The following is a 17,830-nucleotide window of genomic DNA, read 5'->3' as shown; positions in this document are numbered from 1 at the left end:
ATTCAACAACCTTCTTATCTTCAATAGTATTTCCAAAACTTTTAATCTGATTTATCATTTCAACAACCTGGGAGAAAATTGTTTGCATATTTTCATTTTCTTTCATCAACAATGTATCAAACTCCGTCCAATGCGATTGATGTTTGATCGATATGACTTTTTCATAATCTCGAAATTTCTTTTTCAGGATGTTCCATGCTTCATTTGATTTCAAAGCATTCATAATACGAGAAAAGATTGATTTACTTACAATTGTTGGACGAAGAGAGCTTTTGCGTCTCTCTCTTCTTGCTTTTTTTTTTTTTTTGTTTTGCAGGAGTCCATGATTGGGTTCATCATATAATTCAAGATTGAGCTCCCAAAGTTCTTGTGATATGGACATGGTCTTCATTTGGAAACTCCAAAATTCATGAATTTCACCATCAAATATTGGCACTTGATTTTGAGAAAACTTGAAACTGAAATTGCTAGCTTGGCATCTTACCTACTCAAATGAAGTTCTGATACCAAACTTTTGGAGCAATAGAAGAGTGAAGTGAAAAATCTTTATGTAAAGATGTTTGCGAATGAAATATGGCACCATAAAGGAGAGGCACGTGGAATAACAGTAAGATAAATGGGCTTTCTTTAGCATATGAAGAAGAAAGAGAAAAAGCTACAATGGAAGGAATAAGAGCTTTTTATTTTGGGGATGCTCTCTTTCTCATTACCTCAATCAAGTCTTTGTGCCTTTATATAGGCTTATATGTATAGAATTTCTAAGCATCATAATTACTGTCATCATCTTCAAAGAATGCTTAAAAATTTACTATTTCATATTACTAACCATTTTCACAATTTTCAAATTTTTTGAGAAGTGCAAGAAAACACCATTTACTCCACCATCCTTATCACCTTGTTTTTGGATTTGGATCCTAAGTTGTAGATCAAATTACAAGTTACCTTTCAATAGTAGCTTTAGCATTTTGAAGTTGTGAGTGCTTTGTTGATTCAATTTGCGAGTGCCTGCTTTGCCCTATGGTGAACTTTGCAAGTGCTTTGACGTGATAACCTTAGAAAGTCCACGAAGTTTCGTTTCTAACTTTGCTCAACATCTGAGGAAGTTTCGGTGGTTGGTGGTGGAAAGAAGAAGTTTCATTATTGGACCGCTTATGGCTCCATCGGTCGGCAGAAGCTTAATTGGCCTTTCCCACAGGAACATCCACAATAGAGCTAGTGCGCTTGACAAGATCTCCTTCTTTAACAGCGGTATCACTACCAAAGACAACAATACCTACATTTTCATTCTCAAGATTCAACACTATTCGTTTCACACTTCTGCAAATTCCACCATTTCCCTGGCTTGAATCTCGTCCAATCCATAAACACGTGCAATCCCATCTCCAATGGAGACCACTAGACTGATCTCTTCCAGTTGAAAGTTCGTGTAAAAGTCAGTCATTCTTCTTTCTAATAGAGTGGTGAGTTCCTCAGCTCTAGGACAGAATTCCATATTGTTTGGGATGGAGTGAGCTCAGAAAAATCTGCTATACTAATGGTGAAAATACTAGAAGTTTTAGAAGCCACTACCCAGAAACAATCTTCTCCACTACAGTTCTGCAGTGCCTCCATCCCCTATCAAAAGGTGGTGGTTGGCCCTGCCGCCATGTTCTCCGATTCCAACACTGCTGCAGAAGGATCCGCAATACTGGATGAGCAACCATTATATATATATATATATAACACAATTTCTTTTTCAAGAAAATAACACTAATATATTAATATTAAACATTTAAACTTGTCTAGAACACAATTTATGTTCATGACTTTTTACTACTCATTATATATATATATATATATATATATGTGTGTGTGTGTGTGTGAGAGAGAGAGAGAGAGAGAAAGAGAGAGAGCAAATGACGACTCTAGCCATTCCGAAACAACTATAACAAAGGTTGTACATCTAAAGTAAATGGATGGTTGAGAGAAAAACAATGAGAAAATGTGTAAATTAATACTATATGATAAAAAGGCCCATCACCTTTTTATTGTTTTTCTTTTAACTGTTCTTAATGTTGGACCAAACTACTTCAGTTAGATAATCAGATAACTTTGAAAAACCAGAGTCTACCATTCAATATATATATATATATACACAGTCACACACTTTTAGCACTCTCACACACTTTTAGCACTCCTAAGGTGGCTCTAAACCATTTGTTTAATATTTCTGAGTTCACACTTTTTTAAGTCTATCAGAAATAAATTTTGTATATATATATATATATATATCTTAATTTGCCTCTCTTTGTGGATAATTTCATTTCTGCCCTCATTCTTTAACAAGTATGCATTTTTAAGTATTCAATTTGCATAAATACCTTTTTTGGGCACAATGGGCATAGGTTCACCCTTCATTTCTTCCATAGCCACGTAAAAATTCCATTTTTACTCTATTTACAATCAATAGTAAAAAAATTAAAATTTTCACTTAGTAAATTTTCAGATATTACACCAGGTGAAGCTGCAGGATCAATTAAAGAACAGGTCAACCTCCAAATTTCATCAGGCATAAGAATTACTTTTAACGTTTATTAGAAGAAACCATCTTCAGCAATAAAATAGTAAACCATATGCTTATGTCTCTAAAGTTTTGGGTAGCTTTGGGATTAGCATAGGCCTAAAGTATATCTTTCAACTCAGTCGTCCTGCTTGCAGCTCAGAATGATAACTCATTAGAGCTAATAATGACCATGAGACTAGCTTGAGGCAACACAAAGCAAATGGATACGCCAAAATCCGGTGCAATGCTTGGGTGGGATGAAAACATTTTTTGATTAAGAAGAGAAGCAGGAATTGGGCCTCTTGTTGATGCCTAACTTGGATATTCTCAACTCAGTCTGAAGGGCTCAAACTTGAACCTCAACATCCCAGTTAGCGGTGGCCTGGTGCGGCTCGATCTAGGGTCAAGCTCGGGCAACCCAGACCCAATTTACTTAAAAAAAGTCATATATATATATATATATATACACACACACACACAATATAATAAAAAAAGGAGGGAAATGAAAAAGGGAGGGAAATGAAATGAAAAAGGGAGAGAAAGGGAGAGATTGATCAATCAATCATTTGTTGATTAATTAAAAAGGAGGGAAATGAAAAAAAATTAAAAAAGTTTGTTTGGTTGGAAGGAGAGGGAAATGAAATGGAGGGAAAGGAAAAGAAAGCATAGCATAAGTCCAATCCCTTCAAAATTGAAAGGATTGGAAAGGAAAGGAAACCTTTGCCTTTTTCTACCATTTATAACCCTCTCAATTTTTTAAACATTTTGAATGTTAGGGGTATTATCGTAAAATATTATAAATGATATTTTTTCATTTTCTTTTTTATCTAAACAAGCTTTATAATTACCTCTTTTTTTTTTTTTTTTCCTTTTCATTATCTTCATTTCCCATTTTCTTTCCCTTCCTTTCTTTTCCTTTCATTTCCTTTCCATCCTTTCATTTTCCTCCATCCAAATAAAACGTTAGAGGGATTGAATTTACATTATATTTTCCTTTTCTTTTCATTTCATCCTTTCATTTCCTTTTATTTCCCTCCATCCAAATAAAACGTTAGAGGGATGGGATTTACATTATATTTTTCTTTCCTTTTCATTCCTTTCAATAGAAATAGAAGGGTCTTTTCACGCTTGCCATAAAATTCTCTCCACCTCCTCATGAAGTAGGGACCCTTCCAAGAGGGCCAACCAGAGCGTCCTAATTTTGCGGTCTCGCATTTTACATGCCTCTCCAAAAGCTCCATGTGTATCGGTTATCAGACCGGTACACGTACACTTGCAAACCGATTCTCCATATTCTTCCGCTCTTTAAATCGTTGGGATTCCTCGTGTCCCTTTTGTAGTCTGAATCTCCCCATCTCTACCGCCACAGCCAGTTCTTTTAATCCTGAATGCACGAATCACGTGGCTCCCAATTCGGATCGGTTCCATGTAAATTTATCGTATCGTATCGCTGATGACCGGTTTATACAGAAGAAGCCCGTTCTTCCGGACTCGAGACGCGGGTGTCTCTGGAAAGCGATCGACGTCTTCGACGAAGTCGATTCCGCCGATCAGGAGTCGTGGAATCTTGTCATTCGAAAGTGCACAGTAAATGGAGATTTTGAAGCAACGGTCAAATTCTTCGTCAGAATGGTTGAAGAAGGCTTTCAGCCCGATGAATGTAGTTTCCTTGACATACTGAAGGCGTGTTCTTTCCTTTCTTTTTTAGAACTGGGCAGGAAATCTCATGCATCGATCGTTAAAAGTGGATACGGGCACATCAAGCTAGTGTCCAACGCACTAGTTAACATGTACGCGAGATCCCAAGGTGGTATTGGTTATGCACGCCAGTTGTTCGATGAAATGTCTGATAGAGATTCTGTAACTTGGAATGTCATGATTTCTGGCTTTGTTCACAGCAAGAGTTATAGAACTTCTTTGGAGTTCTTTTGCTTGATGACTATTGGCAGGGAACGGCCTAATGCTATTACTTTTGCGATCATTTTTCCTGTCTGTGTACAATTGGGATCCTTTTCGACAGGTTTATGCATTCACGGACTTGCTATAAGAATGGGGTTGGTTTCGAAGACTCTTGTGGGAAACGCCTTGGTTTCAATGTACGCTAAGTTTGGAAGAAGTGTGGACGCGTGCTATTTGTTTGATGAGATATTGGAGAAAGATGTGGTATCCTGGAATGCAACTATTGCCGGCTTATGTGAGAACAACCAGTACGTTGAGGCCCGTAACTTGTTTTCTGCAATGGTGTTTCGTGGGTATATGCCTAATTCAGCAACAATTGTGAATGTTCTTCCCATCTGTGGACTCTTGCAGGATAGGGATCATGGAAGACAGATACACTGTTACCTATTGAGAGCGTCTCTAGATACTGATGTTTATGTAAGTAATGCACTATTGACATTTTATTCAAGGGTTGGGAATATGATGAAGGCTGAATATATTTTCCAAATGATGGACAAAAGAGATTTGGTTTCATGGAACACAATGGTTGTGGGTTACACCACAAATGGTCAGTTTTTGTGGGCCATAAATTGTTTTAATGAGTTATTATCAAGTCAGTTCAGGCCTGATTCTGTCACTATTATCAGCATTCTTCCTACTTGTGCACAGTTACTTGGATTGAAGGAGGGAAAGAAAATTCATCGCTATGTTCTCCGTCGCCCGGAAATGCAAACTGACTTGCATGTGAGGAATGCTCTGATTAGCTTCTATGGAAAGTGTGGTGAACCACAAGACGCATATGGAGTCTTTCTGGAAACCAATAATAGAGATGTAGTGTCATGGAATGCAATGCTTTCAGCTTATTCTCAGATTGGACAAGGGGATAAAATTGTTGAACTTTTACATCAGATGCACATAGATGGGATTAAACCAGACCATGTGACCATCCTGAATATCCTTTCTGCACATGCATCAGTTGGAATGAGGCGAGGTAAGCAATTACATGGGTATTGCATTAGAACAGAACTTATGAAAGAATTATCTGTTGAAAATGCTTTGTTATGTATGTATGCAAAACATAGAAACATAATATATGCATCAAACTTGTTTACGAATCTGTCAAGAAAGAAAATGGTCCTGGGAGACACCACATTATCAGGTAACGTGATAGATGGCTCTCAAGGCAGTGCAGGTAGAATCTTCAATCAAATGTGTCAAAGGGATTTAACTATCTGCAACTTGATGATTCAAGTTTATGCACAGAATAATTGTATCAATCAAGCGCTCAATCTTTTCATTGAGTTAAATATTCATGGAATGAAACCAGATGCTATAAGTTTTATGAGCTTACTGCCAGTCTGTGCTCATCTGGCATCAACTCGCCTGGTACGTCAATGCCATGGATTTATAGTCCGATCTTGTTTCAATGATGTCTGTTTAGATGGAGCACTCCTTGATGTATATGCAAAATGTGGAAACATTCAAGTTGCATCCAAGCTGTTCAACAACAGTTCACAACCAGACTTGGTGATGTTCACAGCCATGATTGGTGGCTTGGCAATGCATGGCAGAAGTGAAGAAGCAGTTAAAATCTTTGATCAGATGCTACAGTCAGAAATAAAGCCTGACCATGTTGCTATGACTGCCATTCTATCTGCCTGCAGTCATGGAGGTCTCTTAGACAAAGGGCGTAAGTACTTTGAATCCATGTCTGATGCTTTTGGTATCGAACCTACAATAGAGCATTATGCATGCATGGCTGACCTTCTTGCAAGATCTGGATGTCTGAAGGAAGCATATGAGTTTGTATCTAACATGCCATGTGAGGCCAATGCAAATGTGTGGGGCACATTGCTCGGTGCCTGTAAAATGCACCACAATGTGGCACTTGGTCAGGTAGCTGGGTATCATCTTTTCAATGTTGAGGCTGGAAACATTGGGAACTATGTCCTATTATCAAACATATATGCAGCAGATAGGAGGTGGGATCGTGTGGAGGAGCTAAGGAAGATGATGAAACAAAAGGATCTAAAGAAGCCAGCAGGGTGCAGCTGGATTGAGGTAAAACAAAAGCTGCACATATTTATATCTGGAGATAGCTCACATCCTGAAAGGTGCTTCATTTACAATATGTTGAGGACTCTAGACCAGCAAATAAAAGAACCTTTGGAATGGATCAGTACACAAGGCTAGGCAATGAAGATTTGTAGGGACCCTATTCTGGGTTCATTCTTTGAGAAACAAACTCAACAAAGAATCACAAAATCCATCATATGTGCAGGGACAAACTATGCAAAAACATGGTATACTGCTTCCTGTTATCATGTTGGTCATCATACTGCGTTGACAAGTAATAGGCAATTGGATTGGACCAGGAATTTGCATCTAAATATTGAAATATTGGAAGGTAGCTGTTAAAGGTTGTAATTTTATATCCTTGCAGTATGATGCTTTTAAGGAGTACAATACTTTTGAGGAATTCAAACATAATCTACTTGGATTATTATGTGTTTAAGGAGTAGAGAGGACAAGCTGAAGTATTGTACATGCCTTAGATTTTGGAAGAAGCTGTCCATGCTGAGTTAGGTTCTTGTCCTCCAAGGAATCAGTTTCTTTAGGTCTGTGAGTCTGAAGAACCTTCAGAGACCTACTTTCAAATGAATTGGATCAGTTGCCCAGAATTTTGCAGGTGATTTGGAAGCCCTTTCTCTTGTTTGTTTAGATTAAACATGGCAAAGTGTGATGCTTTTACGGAAATTGTGTTACAAAGTGAATGCTCATATGCAGTAAAATGTATTCACAGCTCATCGCTAGTGCTCAAAACCTGAAGTCGAGCCCGTCAACGTTTGTCCTAGAAATACTGTGTGTAAGGCTACTGATTGACAACATATTAATTTACAGGAACTAGTGATATTTCAACAGATTTTTTTTTTTTAACCAATAAAGTATAGAGTGCTTGCAGAAAACAAGCTTGGTGGATGTTTTCATATGGCTGAAGATCTCAAGTTGACTGCCTTAGCTCCTGATTCTTAAGGCTAATGTATGAGCACTTGATGTTGCTCTTTTCAGTTTCGATTTTTTATATCTGGACCTATGTTCAATCTCCTGTATGTCAAAATGAAGGATGAAGCTATGACAAGTTATGCAGATCAGAAATGTATTTCTCTTCATATTTTTTGGTGATAAAGGGGGTTGGTTGTTTCATAAAGAGTTTTGAGCTTGGTCATGCACAAGGCCAAGCTATCTTTGTATTTGACCTCACCTGAGGGAGGACAGGAAAGCAAGGTTACAAATTAAAAATCATGTGGAAGACATGCAAAAGGCCAATATTGGATTGTTGAATCATCACTACTCCAGCCTGACATTGAATAGGTTCTAAACTTTGGATGAGAAGTATGAAGGAAGAATAAGTTGGGCTCGTTTTAAAGCATATTCTGCACATTTCCTTTTGCCCCTAATGGATGTTCACAGGTTGCAAGATTGTTATATACCTATTTATGAATATGATATGACCTTGTCCAGGAATTCTGAGAAGCAGTTTTCCCATATTCATTTTGTTGTTTTTCTTTTTCTTCAGAATGATTATGGACCCATCTTAAAAATATGCAAATAAGCAAGTTGGCATCACCACTTGATGTTTTTATTGTGATTGAACATATCCATTTAAATGATTGTAGTAGAGGGGAGAGAAGTCGTCCAAGGGAGGAAGTAGAGGTTAGATGAATGAAGAAAAGCTCGATATGGAAGATGACGCTAATGTAGGTGATGGAAGCAGATAAGAGGAAAAGAGAAAAGTAGATGGAAGAGGGAAACAGAGGAGACAAGTGGAATAGAAGGAGAGGGAAATTGAGTAGTGAAATTAGAGTGCATCATCAAGGAAGTATTGGTAGGTTGCGATAATGAAGCTGAGTGAAGAAGGGAGAACAACTAGCAGGAGGCGAGTTGAGGCAAGAGAAGGAGATGAATGGAGACAAGAGGAGATAGAAGAAGACAAATCTGTGAAAGACATGAAGGACAAGGAAACATCTATGGTAAAAATCTTATTTACTTCATGCAGTGGGTTGCATAAAAAATGTAGCATAGTTGTCCATTTCTTCTTTTTCTTCTCTTCTCCTCTTCTTCTTCTCACTACTACAAATGTGGGATTTAGGAACAGTTCACTGGGATCAGTTTAGATCCGTTCTTAATCTTGACTTGCAATACGAAGGTGCAGTGTGTTACTTGTTGCAACTGGTTCGAGGGAGAGAGAAAATCCCATTGCATTGGCCCTAATCGCATGTTAATAAGGCTGAAGGTTGGCTAAACAAAATTACATAATCAGTCCATAAATAAAATAAAAATAATAAAAAGAGTCTCCTACCACTCCTAACAATTTACTAAAAACCCCTTAGACCATAGTAATAACCATTGTGACAAATATTGTTATTGGGTTTTGAACAACAAGGTTTTTCTTAGGTACTTTTCTACGAAGCTGTTTTTTAGGCAAATCTTGCAACAATCTTGGAAAACTTTAAAAAATCAAAAAATTAGTAAAAATAAAATACGTTAGAAATAAATAAGAATATATAAATAAAACTAGATAAAAGTAATAATAGAATGTTTTAAGGATAATAAAAATGATGAAAAATGATTTAGTTTAATTTCAAATTTGAAGACATGATGATATTAACATTAAAAAAGCTAAAAATGGAAAAAATGAAAAAAAAAACAAAAACAATGTAAAAAAAAAACGATAAATATATTTTCCCGTTCTTTCTCAAATTTTCATGATTTTTTCGTTTTTCATGTTTTTTCAGTAATATCTCGATATTTTTGCAATTATCATGATATATGTTGCACTGAATAACTCTCAACACTCTCCTTTAAGCTGGAGCATAAGTGTTAATCATATTCAAGTTGTAACAACATCTAGTAAACTCAATCATGGAAAGCGGCTTTGTCAAGTCATTAGTCACTTGATTTTTTCAAGACGCATGAACTATTGATATAATTTCTGCTTGCACCTTGACTTGCATATAATAACAATCCACTTTTATGTGTTTGGCTCTCTCATGAAAAACCAAATTGTTGACAATATAGTGATTGCCTTATTATGGCACTTTATCTTGCTAGACAATATATTTTGAACTCCTAAACCTATAAGGTTTTATCCATGTCATTTGTATATCCTGACTCAACACTAGACTTGGCAACTACAACTTTTTTGCTTCTCCATAAGACCAGATTCTCTGCAATGAACACATGTAATCCAATGGCAACCTTCTTATTAGACCCCACATAGTTTGCACCAGTGTAGGCTTTTACATCCAAAGATGTCCTTTCTGAAATAATACACCTCTGCCTAGAAAATAATTAAGGTGTCTGATAAGCATCATGGTCGCATCCCAATAAACTTTATTAAACTTGTCCATAAGTTTACTCGATTGACCAAGTACTAGAGATATGCCAAGCTTGGTTACAGCTACATAAAGGAATTTCCCAATCAACAATCTTATGACTTATTGTCTACAAATTCAAACTAATCATCATGTAAGTGTAATATGGGATTCATGAGAATAGTAGCCAATTTAACACTTAGATTACAAGTCTCTTGCAACAGATCAAGTACATATTTTCTCTATGAAAGAACCAAACCTTCTTTCTTTCTAACTTTTTGAATCCCCAAAAGTTATTTGAGAGGACCAAGGTCTTTGGTGACAAAATGTTTTTGTAGCTATGCCTTAGCATTTGAGATCTCCTATTCATTGTCATCTATCAAGATAATATCAACTACATAAACCACCATAACCTCTATATTTTGGAACTATTCTTTATGAACAAATAATGGTTTGAAGGTGATCTTTGGAAATCGAATTTATGGAACCAAGCATGCAGGCTTTGCTTCAGACGGTATATAGCTTTCTTGAGTACGCACACCTTCCCGTATTCTCCATGTCTCTCAAATCTAGGTGGTTGTTGTATGTAGACTGTCTTAGATAGATCACCCTACAAGAATGTATTCTTAACATTAAGTTGAAACCTGTTCCACCCATACTGAACAACTATTGAAATAACGAGCTTGATGATGTACATCCTATCAATAGGACAAAAGGTTTCAAAGAAATCTATTTCACATATTTGTGTGCATTCCTTTGCCACTAGTTGTACTTTATACAATTCCACAAGCTATTAGAATGACATTTAATCATGAACACTCATTTAGTACCAAAAATAGCATTCTCAAGAGGAGAATCTACAAGTTCTCAAACACTATGTGATATTAGTGCAACCATTTCATCTTATATAACCTGTCTCCATTGTTTGTTGATGATGTATGAGAATAGTAACCCCAAACATAGCTGATGTGAAATGTTGCATTGACTCTCCAAATCTGTCTATAGACACAAATTCAAAAATAAGATGTAAAGTACATTTTCACTTTTAATTTCACGGAGCAACAAACAAGTCATATCTTGAAAGCTGTTAGAATCAACAATAGACAAATTAGTACCATTAGGAATACTTACTTCTTGGGAAGGCGATAAAGAGACATGCGAAAAAGCATGTTGTCAAGTATATAGAAGAGAAGTACCTAAAATCAAGCACATAACTTTATAGGGGAAGAAGTTGAAACTCAAGTGACAAACTCTAATGGAAAAGAATGAATCGGTAATGCAAAGAAATTGGATCTCATGGTTTATAGTAGACCTAGAATAGAAAAAAGATGTGGCATTCACATTGATGTACGCTTTTGGGGCAACAATCAAAGCATCTATACCCTTCTAATTTTTAGGGTAGCAAAAAAAAAAAAAAAAACACATGTTTGATTGCTAAAGTAGACAATTTGTCTTTGTTAGGGCCTAGTCTGTGTACAAAGTACAGGCAAATAAATACTTTAGGAGCAATGTAAAATAGGGAGCAGTTAGGATTAAGCAGTTCAATTGGAATTTGGTCATGAATGAAGGATGTAGACATTCAGTTGATTAGATAGCAGGCCATGAGAACTATATCTCTCCAAAGAGGTGGATGACACATTTTATGATCATAAGGGTATGTGATACATTAAGGAGATGAATATGTTTTTGTTCTACAAATTTATTCTGCTAGAAAGTATGAACATAGAAAGTTAAGGACAACGCCATGATCACTGTAAAATTGTAATAATTGGCTAGATTTGAGTTCTAAAGTATTATCAGTGAAAATATATTTAATAGCAGAACTAAATTAAGTTTTTATTTCAAGAATAAATGCTTTGATAATACAAAAGACTTTAGACATTTCTTTCAATAAGAAGGCCCAAGAAACTCTACAATAATCATCAATAGGAACAAGATAATACTTGAACTGAGACCAACTAGTAAACCAACTAGGTCCCAATACATCAACATAAGCAAGATCAATGGAATTCTAACTCGACTGGAAGGAACTATAACTATTCTTCTTAAGCTAACAAGCTTCAAGGTAAAAAGACATCGAAAAGAGACTCTAAGGAATGACACAACAAAGTTTGGAAAGAGATGGTGAACAAGCCTCAGGTGATACTGGAAAGAACTTGTACTTGATTCAACAAAAGAACTGCAACTTCAACCAGCCAAGAGAGGTACTAACGCCACCTTCTACAAGAACTAAGGTAAAAAGTAACTCTACATTTTAACTCATAATAAGCTAGCTTATAGATAAAAACTTTTTTGGAAACTTTGAGGTATAAAGAACCCATAGAATATATAATGTAGGTGACAACTGTACATTGCTTTGTCCCAAAATGGGCGTTGGTCTCCCATTCACTAGTTTAACATGCCAAGAAGGGGGAGACAAATGTACAGTTAAAAAGCTATAAATTTGGCCACAAAAGTGTCAAAAAACACTAAAATTAATAATTCATACATTACTTTTATCATGCATCATGGTACCTATAAAACAAGCCATACCGGTTACAACTATAGAGGTAGATATAGATCTAGACAGCTAGGCAAGAACCTGTTCATATTCTACTCGACTGAGATTAAAAGTAAACGTATATGTTGAGGAAATAGGTGTAAAATCTATGGTAGGAGAGGTAACAATTCTCTTGGTGGAATGTGCTGAAGAGGAAGATGTTGGGGAAGAAAGGGACAACCATGTTTGCCTCACTACCTATTCTCGAGATGTCCATGTTTGCCAAAGTATGTGCATTGCAGGTTGCTATGGCTATCAATGCCCCTATCACAACATCTACCATAGGTGGGGTGCATGAGCCACATCCAGGCCTCCCTGCCAAAACAGAAGAAGAGGAAGAGTCACTGTGATACAAAGGAAGTGAATACAATATGATTTGAGCCTATTATACATGTAGAAACCAGATTGGGAGAAAAGAGAAAATGTTTCATTAGAAGGCCCAAATCATGTTTAAATAGTTACTGGGGGGAGGGGGAGGGTAGAAAATTACATAGCAGTCCACTAAAAACCAAAAAAATATTAGTTATAATCCCACAACTGTTTAATACTCTATAAAACTATCTAACGACATTATTTCTTGACACCTTTCTCAAGCTGAAGCATATATATCAACTGTGTTCACCTTATTATAACATCTAGAAAAATTAGAAATAGGAAGAGATTTGGTGAATGCATTGACAACTTGATCTTCCAAAGCAATGTGGATTGTAGATATAATCTTTGCTTGGACTATATTTGTGATATAGTGACAATCAATTTCGATATGTTTAGTCTTCCGATGGAAACCAATGTTATTCTTGATATATGTCGCAATTTTATTATCACACATAATCTTTAAAGCTAATGAGATTTGAATTTCCAAACAAGCAAGCATAAACTTTATTAAAGTCATCTCTATAGCAGTTTGAGCCATAATACCATATTTAGATTCTACATTTGAACTAGCTACTATTCCTTATTTCTTACTCTTTCAAGTTATTAGGTTTCTTCTAACAAACATACAAAAGCTAGTAGTAGTTTTGTTATCATCAATAGGTCCTACTTTATCAACATTGGTAAAAGCAGTGATATCAAGGGATGAACCTTTGGTAAATAGAAGGCCTGAGAATTTTCAAATATTTGAGCCTCATCATTGTTGCATCCCAATGCACCTTGTATGATTTATATATAAACTGATTTATATATCAAGTCTCTTAGTAATATATATTGAGTTTATCTATTAGAAATTGACATGATTTACTATGTACATGTCCAAACTGCTCATCATGAAGGTGAACTCTATGGTTCATATGAATATAAGCATGTTTTGTGCCCAATACCTTTTCTAAAAGATCCAAGACATACCTTTTTTGTGAAAACACAAATGCTTCTTTGTGTCTTGCAAATTTTATTTTTGAGAAGTATTTGGGAGGGCCTAGATGTTTAGTAACAAAATCCTGCTTTAAAAATTCTAGGTCTTTTGAATGTCATGTTCACTATTGCCTGTCAAGCTAATATCATTCACGTATACAACCATGAGTACAAAACCTCAAGATCTCCTTTTCACAGAAAAAGAATTTTTAGACTGAGATCTATAGAAGCTAATTTTGACATTATCTCAAACAGTTTATGAAACTGCATATGAGGACTTTGTTTTAAACCATAAACAATCTTCTTCAATTTACACACCTTATGATGCTCCCCCTGTCATTCAAACTTATGGGGTTATTGCATATATATAGTTTCAAATAAATCACTATAGAGAAAGATATTCTATAATTCTACGCATCAAACTTGCCACAGTCCATTCGTAAATTCTAATAGAAATAAGTAAACTGATGGTTCCAATTCTAGCTATAGGTGAAAAAGTCTCAACAAAGTCTATGTGATACCTTTGTGTGTAGTCCTTAGCAATAAGGTGTGCTTTGTACTTCTTCACAATGCCATCAGTTGGTACTTAATAGTAAATATACTTGCAACCCACAATATCTACCTTAGGTGAAGGATCTACAAGTTCTCATGTGCCTCATGAAATGAGTGCATCCATCTCTTTTTACATTGCCTTTTTCTATTATGGATCAAGAAGTGCCTACTAATGGCTGAATGGAATAGAAGTAGTAAAGAGAGCCACTATAAGCCGTTGCACACTATGCCCCGATCTATTCAATGAAACAAACTTAGAAAAAGGGCGAAGAGTGCACAATCAACTACCCTTTCTTAGGGTGATAGGTAAGTCATCATCACCTACTGGCTCATCTGCACAAATACCATGGCTCAATATTGTTAGACAGACTTACCTCAGAAGTAGGAGATGATTAAGATCCATCTCACATCCATGTGATATAAGTGACAACTTTGGATGTAATAGGTACAACCTCCAACAAAAAAGGATGAATAAGTCTTGGATCAAACTGAACATGTGACTCTTGACTAGAATAGTTTGGAGTTGACTCATGAAGTGTAACATCCACAGCGATGTACACTTTTCTGGCAATATCATAACATTTGTATTTCTTTTGTTGTTTTGGATATCCCAAAAGAAGCATGTGATGGGTCGTGTTAAGTGTTTAGCATGATTAGGACCAAGTTTGTGAATAAAGTACATACACTCAAATGACACCTTATGAGGCAACTGAAATATGGGCAGACTTGGAGACAACAATCTGGTCCTCAATAGCAGATAGATTTATGCAGTTAATAAAGTATATGCAGTTAAGCAAGTAATATGCAATCAATATAGCATCCCCCAATAATGAGCAGGCAGATTGGACTGAAGGATAGTTCTTGCAACATCAAGTAAATGTATATATTTTCTCTCAGCAGCCCTATTTTGTTGAGATGTATGAGCACAAAAAACTTGAGGTTGAATATCTTGTTCTGTAAATAAAAATGAAGTAAAGTGGAACTTTGAATTCAAGAGCATTACAAGTATAAACATTTTTAACACAAAGATTAAACTGAGTCTTTTATTTCAATAATAAAATGTTTCAAGATGCAAGGAACTTCAGATATCTCTCTTAATAGGAAAACTCATGACACTTTGGAGAAGACATCAACAAGAACAAAAGAAGATCTAGATTGAAACCAACTAGGAACATGACTTGATTCCCACACATATACATGAAATAGTCTAAAAAATACAATGGCTTGATTGTTGCTGATGGGAAGGAAAAGGACTATGATAGTGCTTGCCCAATTGACATGACATTGGAAGGAAACATTGCATCATGAGAGACCAGAGGGATAACATGAAGTTTAGACAATGAGGGATGACCCAAACTAAGATGCTACTGAAGTTGACTCGAACTAGATTCTTCACTTGAGTTTGCAACTTCAATTGATTTAGAGAGATAATAAATGCTACCTTCCCCAAAACCTACACCATTTTTTAAATCCTAAAAAACACAAGAGCCCTGGGTCAAATATAACTCTATATGCAACTTCGTAGTGAGACAATTGATATGCAAAAGACTCTTAGGAAACTATGGCATATACGGGGTATTTAGAACATGTAGATCAGAAGTAAGAGATTCATCCCCATGTCTAGCAACAAGAGATAGACTTCCATTTGCCAACTCAATGTGTGAAGAAGGATAAACAAATAGTTGGGTATAGAAAAACTTGAAGTATCCACAAAAGTAGGGAGAAGCTTTAGAATCAGTTATCCACAAAAGTAGGGAGAAGCTTTAGAATCAGTTATCCACAAAACATACCTTGGTCTTGTTTCTTAGCACTTGTCAAAAGGATTAGCAGTCAACTGTGAAATATGAGATAATGGTAGTGGTAGATCTCTGAGCCAAAACCATATCATACTCCCACAAGCAAGACTAAGAGAAAATGATTCTACTTGAGGGGTAGATGTTTGATTAGTACTAAGATATGCTATATGTTTTATAGTCTTAGTAGAGGTTGTAGATATTATAGAAGGGCAACCCTGCTTGTCCTAATGTAGGTCATCAAGGTATCCTTTTTTGCACAATAAGAACACTGAAGACATCCATGATCTCCATCTTCATGCCCATGACCTATACTTCTAGTGGATATGCCTAAACCATGATCATGAGTAACAATTAGAGCAGAAGAAATGGAATCAACTTGAGAATGAGGAAGGGACAAGGCAAGATGATTGAATCTATAATAAGCATCTACCAAGGTAGTGTATCACTGGCATGAATTTTGCACCTTAGCAACAAAATAATGAGCAACAATCCCAAACAAAAATTTGCAACCATTGTTTGCTTCTGGTAAATTTTACGCTTGTCACAATATGAAGCATGCAGGGCTGTTCTCACTGAAGTATAGCATTGTGCAAGTTTTTGATTACCTTGTTGCATACCAAAAGTTTCTTGTTCAACCTCCAAAATACACTAATGCTTTTTGTAATGTAATTATATGTAATGTAAAATGATGCATATCTTCTTGGTTGTATTAAAATACAGCAATTGACTTGCAATGTGTGGGTGGACGCTATTCATATGCTTGCGGTAATGCCCTGAAACTGACACCATAAAGTTTCTTGGCCATATTTCATAATTGCTATCATCCAATTTCTCATAAATTCCATAAAACAAAATCAACAAATGCTTTATAATCTGATGCTAAATCAGTTTTCTGCTTTGTTTAATTCATTTTAATTTCAACCATAATGAAATATCAATATATATGTATATATCAGCTAGACTATGAAATACTCAATCGCATAAGGAAAGAAAATTCCACAATATGATGAATTAGATTATTAGACAGCTCATGATAATGAAGATGCACAACAACAAAATAAAATATTTATCAATCAACCTGACCAACTTGACAGCCCACTACAATATAGATACATAACAAAAGAAAATCATAATCGATCAGTCTGACCAATAGGATAAAGTTTTAAGATACACAATTGCCAGATTTTATTGGATACATGAAAGCCAAAATAATCTAATACCAGCATATTGTCAGTATGAGTTTGAGAGTTACTTCAACACACTTTTACTAGATTCATAAAGAAATATGTAGTTACCTGATTCAATACACTCCCAAAGAAAGAACAAAATAGGACAAACGAATAGAGCTGAACCTCTAGTTCATGGCAGCAACATCAATAAGTATGATGATTTGGTTTGCATCCTTTAAAGAGGGTGACCACTCCAATAGCATCTGCAACTCTGCCTAAACAGACAAGGTGATCAGTTTTGCATCTTCTAAAGTCGACGACAATCCAATAGCATCAGTAACTCTGCCAGAACAGATGCCCCCAGTACTCACGACTAGACTTATATTACTGCTATCATATTAGGGCTGGGCATGACAAGTTTCTGATCATATCAAAATATCAAAATAAATGTGATCAGATCCCTTATACACTAGATTGAAGAGACGAGATGAAAAGAAGATAGGTGAATGAAAAAACACAAACTAGATGGTGCCAGAAGCTCCCAAGCACGTGCAGCTCTAATACCATGT

At 35.8% G+C, this 17,830-nt stretch overlaps 1 protein-coding gene across 1 annotated transcript; it reads left to right on the top strand.

The window, feature by feature from the left end:
- The first annotated feature begins 3,717 nt into the window (after nt 1-3,717).
- LOC116267417 (putative pentatricopeptide repeat-containing protein At5g08490) lies at nt 3,718-8,668 on the top strand. The gene has a single exon (XM_031649120.2). It carries the CDS (start codon nt 3,782-3,784, stop codon nt 6,671-6,673), a length of 2,892 nt encoding a protein of 963 aa, XP_031504980.1. The 5' UTR covers nt 3,718-3,781; the 3' UTR covers nt 6,674-8,668.
- Nucleotides 8,669-17,830: the final 9,162 nt, after the last annotated feature.

This window comes from Nymphaea colorata, chromosome 14, assembly GCF_008831285.2.
Source record: "Nymphaea colorata isolate Beijing-Zhang1983 chromosome 14, ASM883128v2, whole genome shotgun sequence".
Lineage (NCBI taxonomy): Eukaryota > Viridiplantae > Streptophyta > Magnoliopsida > Nymphaeales > Nymphaeaceae > Nymphaea > Nymphaea colorata.
Note: the sequence above shows the minus strand (reverse complement) of the source record. Positions and strands in the feature narration are given on the sequence as shown.